This window comes from Coregonus lavaretus (assembly GCF_964263955.1).
Source record: "Coregonus lavaretus genome assembly, chromosome: 12".
Taxonomy (NCBI): Eukaryota; Metazoa; Chordata; class Actinopteri; order Salmoniformes; family Salmonidae; genus Coregonus; species Coregonus lavaretus.
The window spans coordinates 32,127,614-32,140,900 of NC_139999.1; the positions used below are offsets into that span (position 1 = coordinate 32,127,614).

Here is a 13,287-nt window from a genome sequence, read left to right on the forward strand (position 1 = left end):
CTGAAGCGATTCTGCAAAATAAATATAAAAGGTAATTTCTGATTGAGCCAACATAAGCAATGTTTACCATGAATGCAGTCTCTGCTAAAGCGGGAACATTGCCTTTTAAATTTAAATCACGCTGTAAAGCTGAATTTCCGTAATGCGGATTGAATAGAGCCCTAAGAGCTGTTTGAAAAGACTGCCTGAAATATCAGCCTGTCTTGGTGGGCTGGAGTTTTGGCCTGCCTGGTGACATCACCATTAAGAAAGAGTTCCAAACCCTTCTACCAATAACAGTTAATTTTCAGTTTTCCCCCCACTCCACTTCCAGACTGTCCTAGTACATGTGTTGCTTGAGAACTTGCTCTTTGCTAAGAAGCTATTTTTGTTTATTTTTGGCCATTTAAATTGAAAACAATCACAGTGAGGTACTTAATTGTTACCCAGAAATGATTTGATATTGAGAAAAAAACGGCTGCATTGGCCCTTTTTTAAAAAGCAGCTTTTCTGTGTTTGAATGTTGTGGGCATACCCCAACAGCAAATTGGTGTGGGCGTATACTGGTCAATAAGAAATATGAATGACAAGTAAACAGCTGATTGGCCGTCTCAGCCAAAAACATGACGGCATCCTCTGAGGAAATAGCAAGCATTTTTTAAACCGTTTACCTCAAACACAAGTTTGAGTAAAAAATAAAAAAGTTTATCATTTATGCTTTACCACAAATACAAGTATAGGATTAATCAAAAACATTATTTGGGTATGAGTTAACAGATGAGGTTTTAAAAGTGAGACTTTCAATGGACAGTTAAGGCCAAGGCTTGAGTGAGGGCTCTATAAATATGGCTCTGACTATAACTACATGAAACGCTTCAAGAAGACTCATTTTCTTTAGCAGAAGAATAGAGCAAGAGATTTAACTCAACATATTTATTCCATAAAATATTTATTCCATTTGGATGATGTAGATATTTACATTGAATGCATCATTCTTGGCAAGTTGACAAACAAGGCAAAATGAACAAACAAGACATGGTGAACATGCTGAAAACTATATAAAACCAGTGAGCGATTTACTGACAACTGATTATTATGGTGATCATTATTTATGCGTATACACAGATATTAGAAGTTATTTCAATTGATTTGTCATGGTACCACAGATACGCATGTCAGCAACTACTACTGTGCTACTAAACTACAGCAGCATTTTAGACATTGAACAATAGAGCAAAACACATTCTAGATATAGCAGATCACTGATGCAACATGAAAAACAAACTTGGCAATCAGTTTAGATTTTAACTAGACGAAGATTAACTTGATAAAAAACAATTGATGTGCAAAACCGCCTTTATAGGGACAGCCTGATTTTATACCAGACATAAAAAAATACTACCTACAACAATTCATGTCCCCAATTTGAGTCAGATTACAAATATCACATCTTCTGCAGCGTGTAAATGCAATAGTTGGTTTAATAGGAAATTCATCAAATAAAACACTTTTCAAAAACTTGTTAACAGACAAATGGTTGGACAAAAACTAAAATACTAAGAACAAGGAGTACTACATTTAGTTTACACAGGCAGCCAATTCTGATCTTTGCCAAATTATTGGCAAAAGAGTTGATCTGATAGGTTAAAAGTCAAATTAGTGGACATTTCAAAATTGGGCTGCCTGTGTAAATGCAGCCAGTGTCCGACGCTTTCAGAAGAGCTCAACTCTACAATTTGAATAAAAGCCATATGTCATGCATATAAAATAGGTTTCACATCAGATTGTCCTTACTTTGTTCATAATACACTCATACACATGCAAAACACACTCACAGGCACACATACCCCGATAGTGGGGTGAATCACCATTGAACTGGATTCCAGTTGTCTAGATGGCTGCGTTTAGACAGGCAGCCTAATTCTGGTTATTTTTTTCACTAATTGGTCTTTTGACCAATCAGATCAGCTCTGAGAAAGATCTGTTGTGAAAAGATCTGATGTGATTGGTCAAAATACCATATCAGAATTGGGATGCCTATCTAAACACAGCCGGTTTTGCTCAGAAGGAAAGATAAAAATCAGGTGAAAAAAACAAAAGATTATACAAGTATTTCTTTTTGTTTTTACGAATCTTAAAAAAGGGGCAATCAGCAGTTGCTACATACATTTTTGGACTTATAAATGAATGATTGTTGAAGAATATAACTTATAAATGCCTCCATCAGAACCCAAAATATAAGCTTGTTTTACTCCAATGTTTGTAAACAAAGTAAATGTAAACAAATACTATATAGCCTCAAAACATCGTAAACTCTTAATTTTGATAGTCAGCCCTTGCATCCATAGCTCTATGAATTTGAGAGTGGTTCCATTTCTCCAGCCCATCCCTCAGCTTTTTACTGAAAACCGGGGCGGGGAGTACGCTTCGTTATTGTTTCCTCTGCTGATTTCCGCTTGAAATAGAAATATGTGCAATGAAAGATCCGGATGCGGTCCTTTCAAATCCCGCTGCGAGGATTCTTTTTAAAATTGCAATTTGGATTGATTGCTGATTGAGTAGAGGAAGTGGCCATGGTGAGTGATGTCCCTTTGGAGTCTTGGCCTGGATTCAATCAGAACAATCGTTAACCAGTGATAGCTGACACCCGCATAGCTGGTGTTTAGGCGGTGCTGGAGGTGTAACTGCTTTAGAGCTGTCAAATCTGATCGGCTGCTCGTGCGGTCATTTTCACGAAGCCACTCACGTTAGAACTTCAGAAGGAGAAAGTGTAGGCTATATAGAAATAATGAGGATTCATATCAGCCTAATCGAGGTGTAGATTACAACACAGTCCAGTGTTCGAACTTGTAACAAGGCTGCATGGGATTATTACTAATGCGACTCGGCACATCCAATGGCAATGTCCGCAATAGGTATAACGCCGGGAGTCGCTTGCTGATTTGACAGCTCCAACGCAGTTACACCTCCGACATCACCTAAATAAAAACAATGAAACTGCTATGCAATTGTCGGTTATCGCGGGTTAAGGAAGAACTGATTGAATCTAGCCTGTGGGCGCTGTCACTCATCACTGGTGGGCTGGGACTGTGAACAGGGCTTCTTCCGGCATCCGTGAAATGTCTACATTCTGTACAATGAAAAGAGAGAGAGCAGTCAGCACCAATACACATAAGGTTAGTTTAATTGAACCTAAAACTCTTTCTCTCGCTGTTTAGCCGTGTTCACATTGGCAGTTTGAAGTGACTCAAATCCTATTTATTTGCATATCCGATTCGGTTATTTTCCCTGCAATCTGAACAGTGGTTTTTAAGACTACACCACAGCACACACACCCGTCATTACTATGACAACTAGTGTAGCCTTGTCAGCAAATGACTGCTGTCTAAACACACAAATCCGATTTGGTCACTTGTAACTTGCTGTTTGGACAGTCAGTAGTCCAAAACGTATTTGAAAAACAAAACTTATTTGAACATTAAGGCCTGCAGTGTGAACAAGGCTTTTGAGAGTGCAAGCCTGTAAGGGTGCTTCTGTCTGGGGTACCTACCTCTGGCTTGTCCCTGTGGGTGTTCACAGCTTCCACATTCAACCAGACAGACTCTACTTTACAGCCTACATGGACAGGACGGGAGACAAACCAAAACAATAGAAAGGAAAGAGATTTGAGGGACGATTCATTTTTATATTCCTTCGTCAGACCACTAGAGAGCAGCAGCAGTACACTGTGTTTAATACACAGATCAACACTACATAAAATATAAGTGCAGTGAAATGTTTTGTTTTACAGTGGTATTGAACTTGACTGAACTGGATCACAAGTACCCAGGTGTTCCGAATCAAATGGATAAATACATGTCATTGGAGTAAATATGCATGGAATAAAGCAGGGGCGCAACTTTGGTTTTATACTGAACAAAAATACAAAATGCAACAATTTCAAAGATTTTACTGAGTTACAGTTCTTATAAGGAAATCAGTCAATTGTAATAATTCATTAGGCCCTAATCTATGGATTTCACATGACTGGGAATACAGATATGAATCTGTTGGTCACAGATACCTTAAAAAAAAGGTAGAGGCGTGGATCAGAAAACCAGTCAGTATCTGGTGTGACCACCATGTGCCTCATGCAGCACGACATCTCCTTTGCATAAAGTTGATCAGGCTGTTGATGGCAGCCTGTGGAATGTTGTCCCACTCCTCTTCAATGGCTGTGCAAAGTTGCTGGATTTTGGCGGGAACTGTAACACAATGTCGTACACGTTGATCCAGAGCATCCCAAACATGCTCAATGGGTGAGTAGGCAGGCCATGGAAGAACTGGGACATTTCCAATTTCCAGGAATTGTGTACAGATCCTTGCGACATGGGGCCGTGCATTATCATGCTGAAACATGAGGTGATGGCGGCGGATGAATGGCACGACAATGGGCCTCAGGATCTCGTCACGGTACCTCTGCGCATTCAAATCGCTATCAATAAAATGCAATTGTGTTTGTTGTTCGTAGCTTATGCCTGCCCATACCATAACCCCACCACCACCATGGAGCACTCTGTTCACAACGTTGACATCAGCAAACCGCTCGCCCACACAACGCCATACATATGGTCTGTGGTTGTGAGGCCTGTTGGACGTCCTGCCAAATTCTCTAAAACGACGTTGGAGGCGGCTTATGGTAGAGAAATTAACACTAAATTCTCTGGAACAGCACTGGTGGCCATTCCTGCAGTCAGCAGGCCGATTGCACGCTCCCTCAAAACTTGAGACATCTGTGGCATTGTGTTGTGTAACAAAACTGCACATTTTAGAATGGCCTTTTATTGTCCCCAGCACAAGGTGTACTTGTGTAATGATCATGCCGTTTAATCAGCTTGTTGATATGCCACACCTGCTCAATGAAACATAGGACCAACACTTTACATGTTGCATTTATATTTTTGTTCAGTATAGAAGTGGGGGGGACATAACCTGGCGGTGGGTCTTGGGGTCCTCCCTCAGAATATTTTGGGCATCTAAAGCTCATTTCCTGCATTTGTACACAATCTAATATGGCCCTTTTGGGGTCACTTTAAAAAATATATGTAAATAAGAACAGAATATGTTTATAAACACTTCTACATGAATGTGGATGCAACCATGATCATGGATAATCCTGAATGAATCGTGAATAATGATGAGTCCGAGAGTTATAGACGCAGAAATATCATGCCCCCCAAACCTCCGCCTGTTATTGTAATGGTGAGAGGTTAGCATGTTTTGGGGTATGATATTTCTGCGTCTAACTTTTCCTTTAGGATTATCCGTAATCATGGTAGAATCCACATTGTAGAAGTATTTAGAAACATTCTATATTCTTATTTACAATAAAAGTGACTCCAAAATGGCAATACATTATTTACCGTTAATTTATATTGGGCACAAAATCTGAAACACAACCAAAACAAACAGCAAATGCATCCAACAAGCTTGATGTAGTTATTGAGTGCTATGAATGTGGGACCAAATACTTACCTTTTTACTACTTTAATACACATAAAAGTGAATGTCCCAATACTTTTGCTCCCCTAAAATGTGGGGACTATGTACAAAAAGTGCTGTAATTTCTAAACGGTCCACCCGATTTGGATGAAAATAACTTCATAGTCATTGGTTGATTTCAAATCCAAAATTTTGTCGTATAGAGCCAAAATAAGACAAAATGCTTCACTCACCCAATAATTACAGATGGCACTGTAATTCATATCATAGGTCTAATAGTACTGTAGAGCTCTTTTTACTTGCACACAATATAGCTGGATCTCCCCGTCCTGCCCCTAGGGGTCCACCGCCCTGCAGCGCCCCAACCCAACACACCCCACTCAGCTTTAGGATCTTAGTGAACCATTAATTATTGGTTTCAGGTGTGTTAGGCCAGAGTGACAACCAACAGTACAGCAGACCCCCAGGGCCAGAACTGAGCAGCCCAGCAGCTAGGGATTGTCTAAATAGGTATCTCCCCTGACGTGGGCATGTTTTCAATAGACTCCTTTTGTCGTACAGTATTCCATATAAGGCATCCAGACCTTATGAAAGTTGCACAGTATACCCTTAATCTTGTAATAAATCAAATCTAGTGATATATAACTTGACATTTCTGCCATCCATTGTGACATTGTGGGAGTATAACCAACCTTCCAATTAATGGCAATGCATTTCTTAGCCGCTATAAATGCTAGGTTAAACAGTTTCTTCTGTCTCCAGTATCTACACTTCCAAGCAAACAAAAACAGGGAGAAGGGAGAATCTGTAGACATGCTGAGATAAAAGAACATACTCTTTGCCAGAATTCAACCAGCCTTCACAAGAGCATAACATATTGAAATATGTTCCCTTTCGTGTTTTACACCTCCAGCAGAGGAATTACATTTCTGAGTGCATGATATTCAGTTTCACTGGCATATATAGTACAGTTATTGATAATAGTGTACTCACCATAAGCCACAGGGGTCAGCTTCAGTACAGTGTGCAAAGGGCACTTCAGGTAAGGCAGCTCCTCTGAAGAACAAAAACAGAACAATGTCGTAATAGCCTAAATGGATTCAATTGAGTTGTGTTAGAGCTACTGAAATCATATACCAATGCTTATCTGATCATGACTGATGAACAGCGCATGCAGAACACTCACTCTCCTATATGCTCAGTTTGTTATTGAATAGTAGGAATTAAGCTGTAATACTGGGGGGTGTTTAAAAAAAAAAAGTTATATACGGTACCTGCGCTCTTATCCAGGAAGTAAGCGAGCAGGCAGCGCATGACAGCCTGGTGACAGATGACCAGGACGTTCTCCTGCCTCTCCAGCTCCATGATGACTGGCTCCAACCGCTGCACCAGGTCCTCATAGGACTGAGGGGACAATCAGAGGCCTGTTAACACACACACTTTGAGATGTCAGTCAGTGTTTGTGCTGTGATGGACTCACCTCTCCTTTAGGGTAGCGGTAGCGGTATTTGTCCTGGTCTCTAAGTGAAAACTCCACAGGGAAATGTCCCTGGATCTCCTCATACATCATCTCTTCACACACACCCTGGGAGGGGGAGACAAAGCAAAACAACAAGTTGTTTAACAGCAGGGTTAGGAGACATGGGAAGTGGGAACCACCAATCACTTTGGCTGACTTGGAGCATAATCGTAGATACAGTGTAGATCTATGAAAGTATAAATACAAACAAAATATCAATAGTCAAAACACACACGCAGCGAAAAACAAAAAGCCTGTTTAACAGCAGGCTTAGGAGACATCAATATCATTGAAATTAAAAGGATACATTCAATTCATATTTTAGGCCAAAATACAAACACATGTTGCATACACACACACACACAGACTTACAGCATCTATCTCGTTGAGAGCCTTCCACTGCTCGTAGGGCACAGCCACGGCCTCAGCTGTCTGGATGGTTCTCTTCATCTGGCTGGTCCACACCTTCAGATCCTTAATGTTCTGCTCCTGGATAAACTTCCCCAGACTCTTTGCAAACTGACCAACAGGCAAGGGAGAGAAAGATGATGTTACATACAGTCCCAGTCAAAAGTTTGGACACACCTACTCATTCAAGGGTTTTTCTTTATCTTGACTATTTTCTACATTGTAGAATAATAGTGAAGACATCAAAACTATGAAATAACACATATGGAATCATGTAGTAACCAAAAAAAGTGTTAAACACTTGGTGTGCTGTGGTAGCCATGCTGGTTAAGTGTGCCTTAAATTCTAAATAAATCACTGACAGTGTCACCAGCAAAGCACCCCCACACCATCACACCTCCTCCTCCATGCTTCACGGTGGGAACCACACATGCGGAGATCATCCGTTCACCTACTCTGCGTCTCACAAAGACACAGCGGTTGGAACTAAAAATCTCAAATTTGGACTCATCAGACCAAAGGACAGATTTCCACCGGTCTAATGTCTATTGCTCGTGTTTCTTGGCCCAAGCAAGTCTCTTCTTCTTATTGGTGTCATTTAGTAGTGGTTTCTTTGCAGCAATTTGACCATGAAGGCCTGATTCACACAGTCTCCTCTGAACAGTTGATGTTGAGATGTGTTTGGGAACTCTGTGAAGCATTTATTTGGGCTGCAATCTGAGGTGCCGTTAACACTAATGAACTTATCCTCTGCAGCAGAGCTAACTCTGGGTCTTCCTTTCCTGTGGCCGTCCTCAAGAGAGCCAGTTTCATCATAGCGCTTGATGGTTTTTGCAAATGCACTTGAAGAAACTTTCAAAGTTCTTGACATTTTCCGGACTGATTGACCTTCATGTCTTAAAGTAATGATGGACTGTCGTTTCTCTTTGCTTATTTGAGCTGTTCTTGCCATAATACGGACTTGGTCATTTACCAAATAGGGTTATTTTCTGTATACCACCCCTACCTTGTCACAACACAACTGATTGGCTCAAATGCATTAAGAAGGAAAGAAATTCCACAAATTACCTTTTAACAAGGCACACCTGTTCATTGAAATGCATTCCAGGTGACTACCTCATGAAGCTGGTTGAGAGAATGCCAAGAGTGTACAAAGCTGTCATCAAGGCAAAGGGTGGCTACTTTGAAGAATCTCAAAAATATTTTGATTTGTTTAACACTTTTTGGTTAGCACATGATTCCATATGTGCTATTTCATAGTTTTGAGGTCTTCATTATTATTCTACAATGTAGAAAATAGTAAAAATAAAGAAAAACCCTGGAATGAGTAGGTGTGTCAAAATGTTTGACTGGTACTCAGTGGCGGCTCCTGAAAAAATTCTCAGGGGGGGCAATTTTTCTGATGATTTAGGTGACCTACACACATTTTAAAAAAGATATGTCCAGCAACAACATGAAGACAGGGGCAGCATATAAGTCAATACTGATATACACATTACTTGCTTCAAAAAGGCCTCATGGTTGAATTGGAAATATGTGCACCTGAGCATAATTCACAACAAGCAAGCAGGAGCTTTTGATAGAGGCTACTGAAAACATTGATGCAAGTTATTGGTAATAAGAAATTTTTATAGACTTCCATATTCTTCCCTCTTGTATAGATTTGTGAAAATGAACAGTGATAGACATTTTGCCTGAAAACAGAATTTGAAAATAATTTATAGAAAAGGTAAACACAGCTATCTGTATGGCTTTGTAAAAATGAACAACCATATTCTGGCCAATTGTATAGATTTGTAAATATGATGATGTCTCCTTTCATGCATACATTTTCAAATAAAGCTCTGCTTTGAGAAAGATCGAATGATATTGTTTAATCTTACCTTATGGCCTGCACACTCCTTGTGAAGCTGTCGAGGGCACGTTTGATGAAGACAGCATCGATGTCCTTCTTCTGTAGCTTCTGGTACAGAATGTCAACGTGGGGCATGATTTTGTGAAAAAGCCCCAGGAAAAAAATAAAATCTTCTTGCTATCTATGTACCTCAGCACAAGCACCAGCTGTGTCTGTGTAGAAACGTCCGTGGTCTCGTCAGCTTGGATAGCTACGAAGTTCGCCGACTTCACCTCCTCCACAATATGTTCCCTCATGACAGCTAGCATACACTCCAGTAGCTCGTTTTGAATGGTCTTTGATGTGCCCTTGAAAACTTTAGCATTTTTAAGATGGTCATCAAACACCTCATCTAATTGTGCCACAAAGTTGACAAGTCCAAGAAAAATACCAGGGTTGGTGGAGCCCTCCGTTTCATCTTTGCCTCGCAAAGCTAACTCAAACACTCCGCAAAACTTCACACACTGGATTAGCCGGCTGAGGATGTGGCGGTTCTTGCTAACCTCATCGTTGTGGCGGCGGACAGCTAGCCTGTATCCCTCATCCAGTTGAGTGGCAATGTTCACTCTCCCCAAAGCAGACAATCTCAAACAGCTATCCATGTGGGTCTTTGACAGCCCAATTTTTGGAAAATCCTCGGGTGTAGGACTTTCCCCCTTTAGTAGAAACCTGTTGAATTATTAAATTTGGTCTGGGAGGTCCTAATTGTTTCGTTGCCAATTTATCTTGATTTGTTCGCCGACAAAAACGAACTTCTTTCAAAGAGACAATCGAGTTGCACTGAACGCTAGCCATCTTGATTGACGCTGCTACCCGCTCTTTTCTTAGTTATGTTACGTATGACGAAAGCGAGTAAGTGCAAGCCCTCCCGGAACCCATAGAGATTGTATTGAAAGCTCTGATATTTGAAAAAAAAAAGATTTTACATGAGAGGCTATGAGACACTTCTGGGCGATTTTCAACCTGACTGAAATCGCCCCAAAACGGGCGGGGCCATTTGAAGCACGACTTTAGCCTGATTGGACATTTAGTGGCAGATCAGACGTCTAGATTAGAACACTAATAACTACTGTTGCCGTGATATAATTGATTAGAAAAAAAATCCCTTCCTTTTCCCGTTTGGCAGTGCGTCGCCCATATCGCCCTAATGAACACACCGTCCCTGCTGGTACTGTATATATTTTTATTACGAAAAGACAGACAGACAAACCAACAAACCTCCTTGCCCCTGTCAGACAGGCCTGAGTCTCCTCCGATGCGTCCTTTGACGTTGAGGTCACTCTCTCCATGGCGAGACAGGTAGATAGAGCGTGGTGTGATGTGGATGTTCATCAGGTAGTAGACGATGCGGCTCTGGATGTGGTCCAACACCCTGTTCACCAGGTACCTCCGGCCCACGTCCATTATCTTAATGTAGGACAGATCCCTGGGGCAGGGGATGGAGTATGAGTGACTATCAGATCTAATAGCAGTGTGAGGAGATTAAAAGACTGCTGACCTTGTCCATGTGTATTCTGAGTGTGTGTTTGCATTCTCACTTGTCCAGTATCTTGTCAGAGCATATTCTGAAACCACTAGTGTGTGTGTGTGTGTATGTGTGTGTGTGTGTGTGTGCTCACCTGTCTAGAACCTCGTCCAGTGGCTGGTAAGAGTTCTCGTAGCACTTGATTCTCTTCATGAAGTCCTCGATGACCTCCTCTGTATTACTATCTATGTAGTCAGGACTACCCAGCTTCACTTGCTGCACGGACAGACAGGAAATACAGACAGTAAGAGGAAATGAGTCGAGAAAAAGAGAAAGAGAGGAAAAACATCTTGCTTCATTTCTGAAAGTTTGCCAGGGCATATCAACAGAAAGATAGTACACATTCTTCATCAGGAGGCCTGTCACACAGGAATATCAATTATAAAGCAGAAGTCTTGAATTTTATGAGCAATTAAATTTGATCATGTCTGATCTTTTATAAAACCAGTGGCACATGCACAGTGCTGAAAGATAGCAGAGATGTCACTCACCACTATGTTCTCCGCAATGACATCAGGGTCTTCACACACAGACTCCACAAAGAACACCTGGGAGGTTGAAAATGAAGATTTAGTATAAATACAATACAGTGAAATATACTGTACAGTATACGAAAGGTAGTGAAGCCAATGAATAGACAATAACTACAGATACTAATGCCTGGTCCTGGGGTTCCATACCTTAAAGCCGTTCTGCTCTGCAAACCTGGTGATGGTCCATCTCCTCTCCCTGGTGGTGTTAGTGGCATCAAACACCTGAGGTAAGGAAGGTCAAACTCCAGTCAGTCACAACATCCTCATTGCATTCAGGTTAGGAGTCCCGGCAGCACCAAGCAAAACATGAACATGTATATGAGTTGCGGCGCTTACCCAAACAAGTCTTGTAGACTGAAGAGCAATAGCGGGGAAAAAGGGTGCACACGCCAAAACACAAGTTATTTCTTTGCATAGTAGCCTAGATTAATTACATACCTGTATATTGAATTGAACATTCAAGCCAGCCCTGGCATTTGAATACATGTACATTAATACATTCAGTAAATGTAATTACCAAGCAAGAAATAACTTTCTTTTCTTGGCATGTGCACCCTTTTCCCACTATTCATCAACATCCTCATTCACACTGTGATCATGAACCAAACAAAAGTCACCGTGGGCCTGATCTGCTCTACTCACCGCCACCTGGCCTCCATCCACAGTCAGGTAGTGGCGCACATCATTCAGCGCTGTCAGTGCACACTGCCTATGGGTGGACACGTACACAACAGAATCAGAAAGATGACTGGAAACTCCTTAAAGTGACAGTGTAGGTACAGATCTATGAGAATGAAATGAATTCAAACTTTGCTAATATAAAGCAACTGGTCAAAATGCACTTTGTAGATATTAATGTAAATAGCTACTACTCTTTTTTCTTTCAACTGTATCTGCCTAGTAGAGCCCAATAAAGAGCCTATTCCCTGTAACTTTGGCATGTAATGAGATAAGTGAATAGTGTTGGGTTAGACCTAACTTGACCCATGCATTTCAATCCATCAGCCCTTCTCCAGCCTCACCTCCTGATCTTCAGCCCCTCTTCATTGTCTGGATGGAAAAACTCAAAAGACTTGTAGATCTTCACACACTCTCTCCTGTACTGACCCACATTGAACTCTAAACAACACAGAGATACATTTAGTCAAGATAAACATGTTTATAGGGTAAACCCTATTCCCTGTGTGTTTGTGTCTATGCGTGTGTGAGAGAGAGAAAAAACTTGACCTAGTACCTTTGGTTGGCACACCAATCCAGTTGAGATAGCGGGTCAGTTTCTTGGAGATGTAGGTCTTCCCTCTCGCTGGGAGGCCCACCGTCACAATGAGGGTGGGACAGTTGGTCATACATACTGAGAGAGAAAGAGAGGAGATACAGAAAAAGAGGAAGAGAGAGACAGAAAGTTTAATGAACACAGACATAGCCAATATCAGTGGAAGGTACAGTCTATTGTTGAATCAAGTGGGACCTTTCCCCATTAATGCAGAATCGAATCAAACAACTCAGACCTTAATTAAGGCGTAGACTGGATGGAGTAGTTTTGGGTGATCATTTGAGTGAAGGTAAAGCAGACACAAACAGATACTTGCATATACGATGAGCATTGAAACCCCTATCATATTTGAGCTTAGATATGCTGTGTCATGAACATTAGCAAACACTTAAGGACTGCCTTGAGATCAGCCACTCCTGACCAGTCATGATACCTGGTAGATTCCAGAGTTTAGAGAAGCAGGTGGAAAAATGAATAATTGGCCAAATGAGGAACAATGAGAATGTAGAGTGGAGAGGAGCAGTAGGCATGAATTGTGTTGTTGACAGGGAATCTAGGAAAATCGCTCCCATATCTAAGAGCAAGTCAAGCAGACTATGGCTTTGCAAGAGCTGGTGAAGCTGTGACACACACACACACGTTTCCAAATGAAATTAAACTAGGGTAAATAGACCT

The 13,287-nt window shown here is 41.1% G+C and overlaps 1 protein-coding gene across 3 annotated transcripts in view; it reads right to left on the reverse strand.

The window, feature by feature from the left end:
* Positions 1–903: 903 nt before the first annotated feature.
* The window catches only part of LOC311138584 (6-phosphofructo-2-kinase/fructose-2,6-bisphosphatase 4-like), a 75,065-nt gene continuing 62,681 nt past the window's right edge, over positions 904–13,287 (reverse strand). For all 3 annotated transcript variants that reach the window (XM_084173334.1, XM_084173333.1, XM_084173335.1), the window contains 13 exons: positions 12,574–12,690; positions 12,362–12,458; positions 11,982–12,048; positions 11,487–11,561; positions 11,298–11,354; positions 10,901–11,022; positions 10,500–10,707; positions 7,352–7,498; positions 6,941–7,045; positions 6,735–6,864; positions 6,454–6,516; positions 3,530–3,594; positions 904–3,109 (listed from right to left, as the gene is read on the reverse strand). In XM_084173334.1, coding sequence (XP_084029460.1) covers positions 3,050–3,109; positions 3,530–3,594; positions 6,454–6,516; positions 6,735–6,864; positions 6,941–7,045; positions 7,352–7,498; positions 10,500–10,707; positions 10,901–11,022; positions 11,298–11,354; positions 11,487–11,561; positions 11,982–12,048; positions 12,362–12,458; positions 12,574–12,690 — 1,313 coding nt within the window. In that variant the 3' untranslated portion in view covers positions 904–3,049. The remainder of the gene's footprint in view (positions 3,110–3,529; positions 3,595–6,453; positions 6,517–6,734; positions 6,865–6,940; positions 7,046–7,351; positions 7,499–10,499; positions 10,708–10,900; positions 11,023–11,297; positions 11,355–11,486; positions 11,562–11,981; positions 12,049–12,361; positions 12,459–12,573; positions 12,691–13,287) is intronic.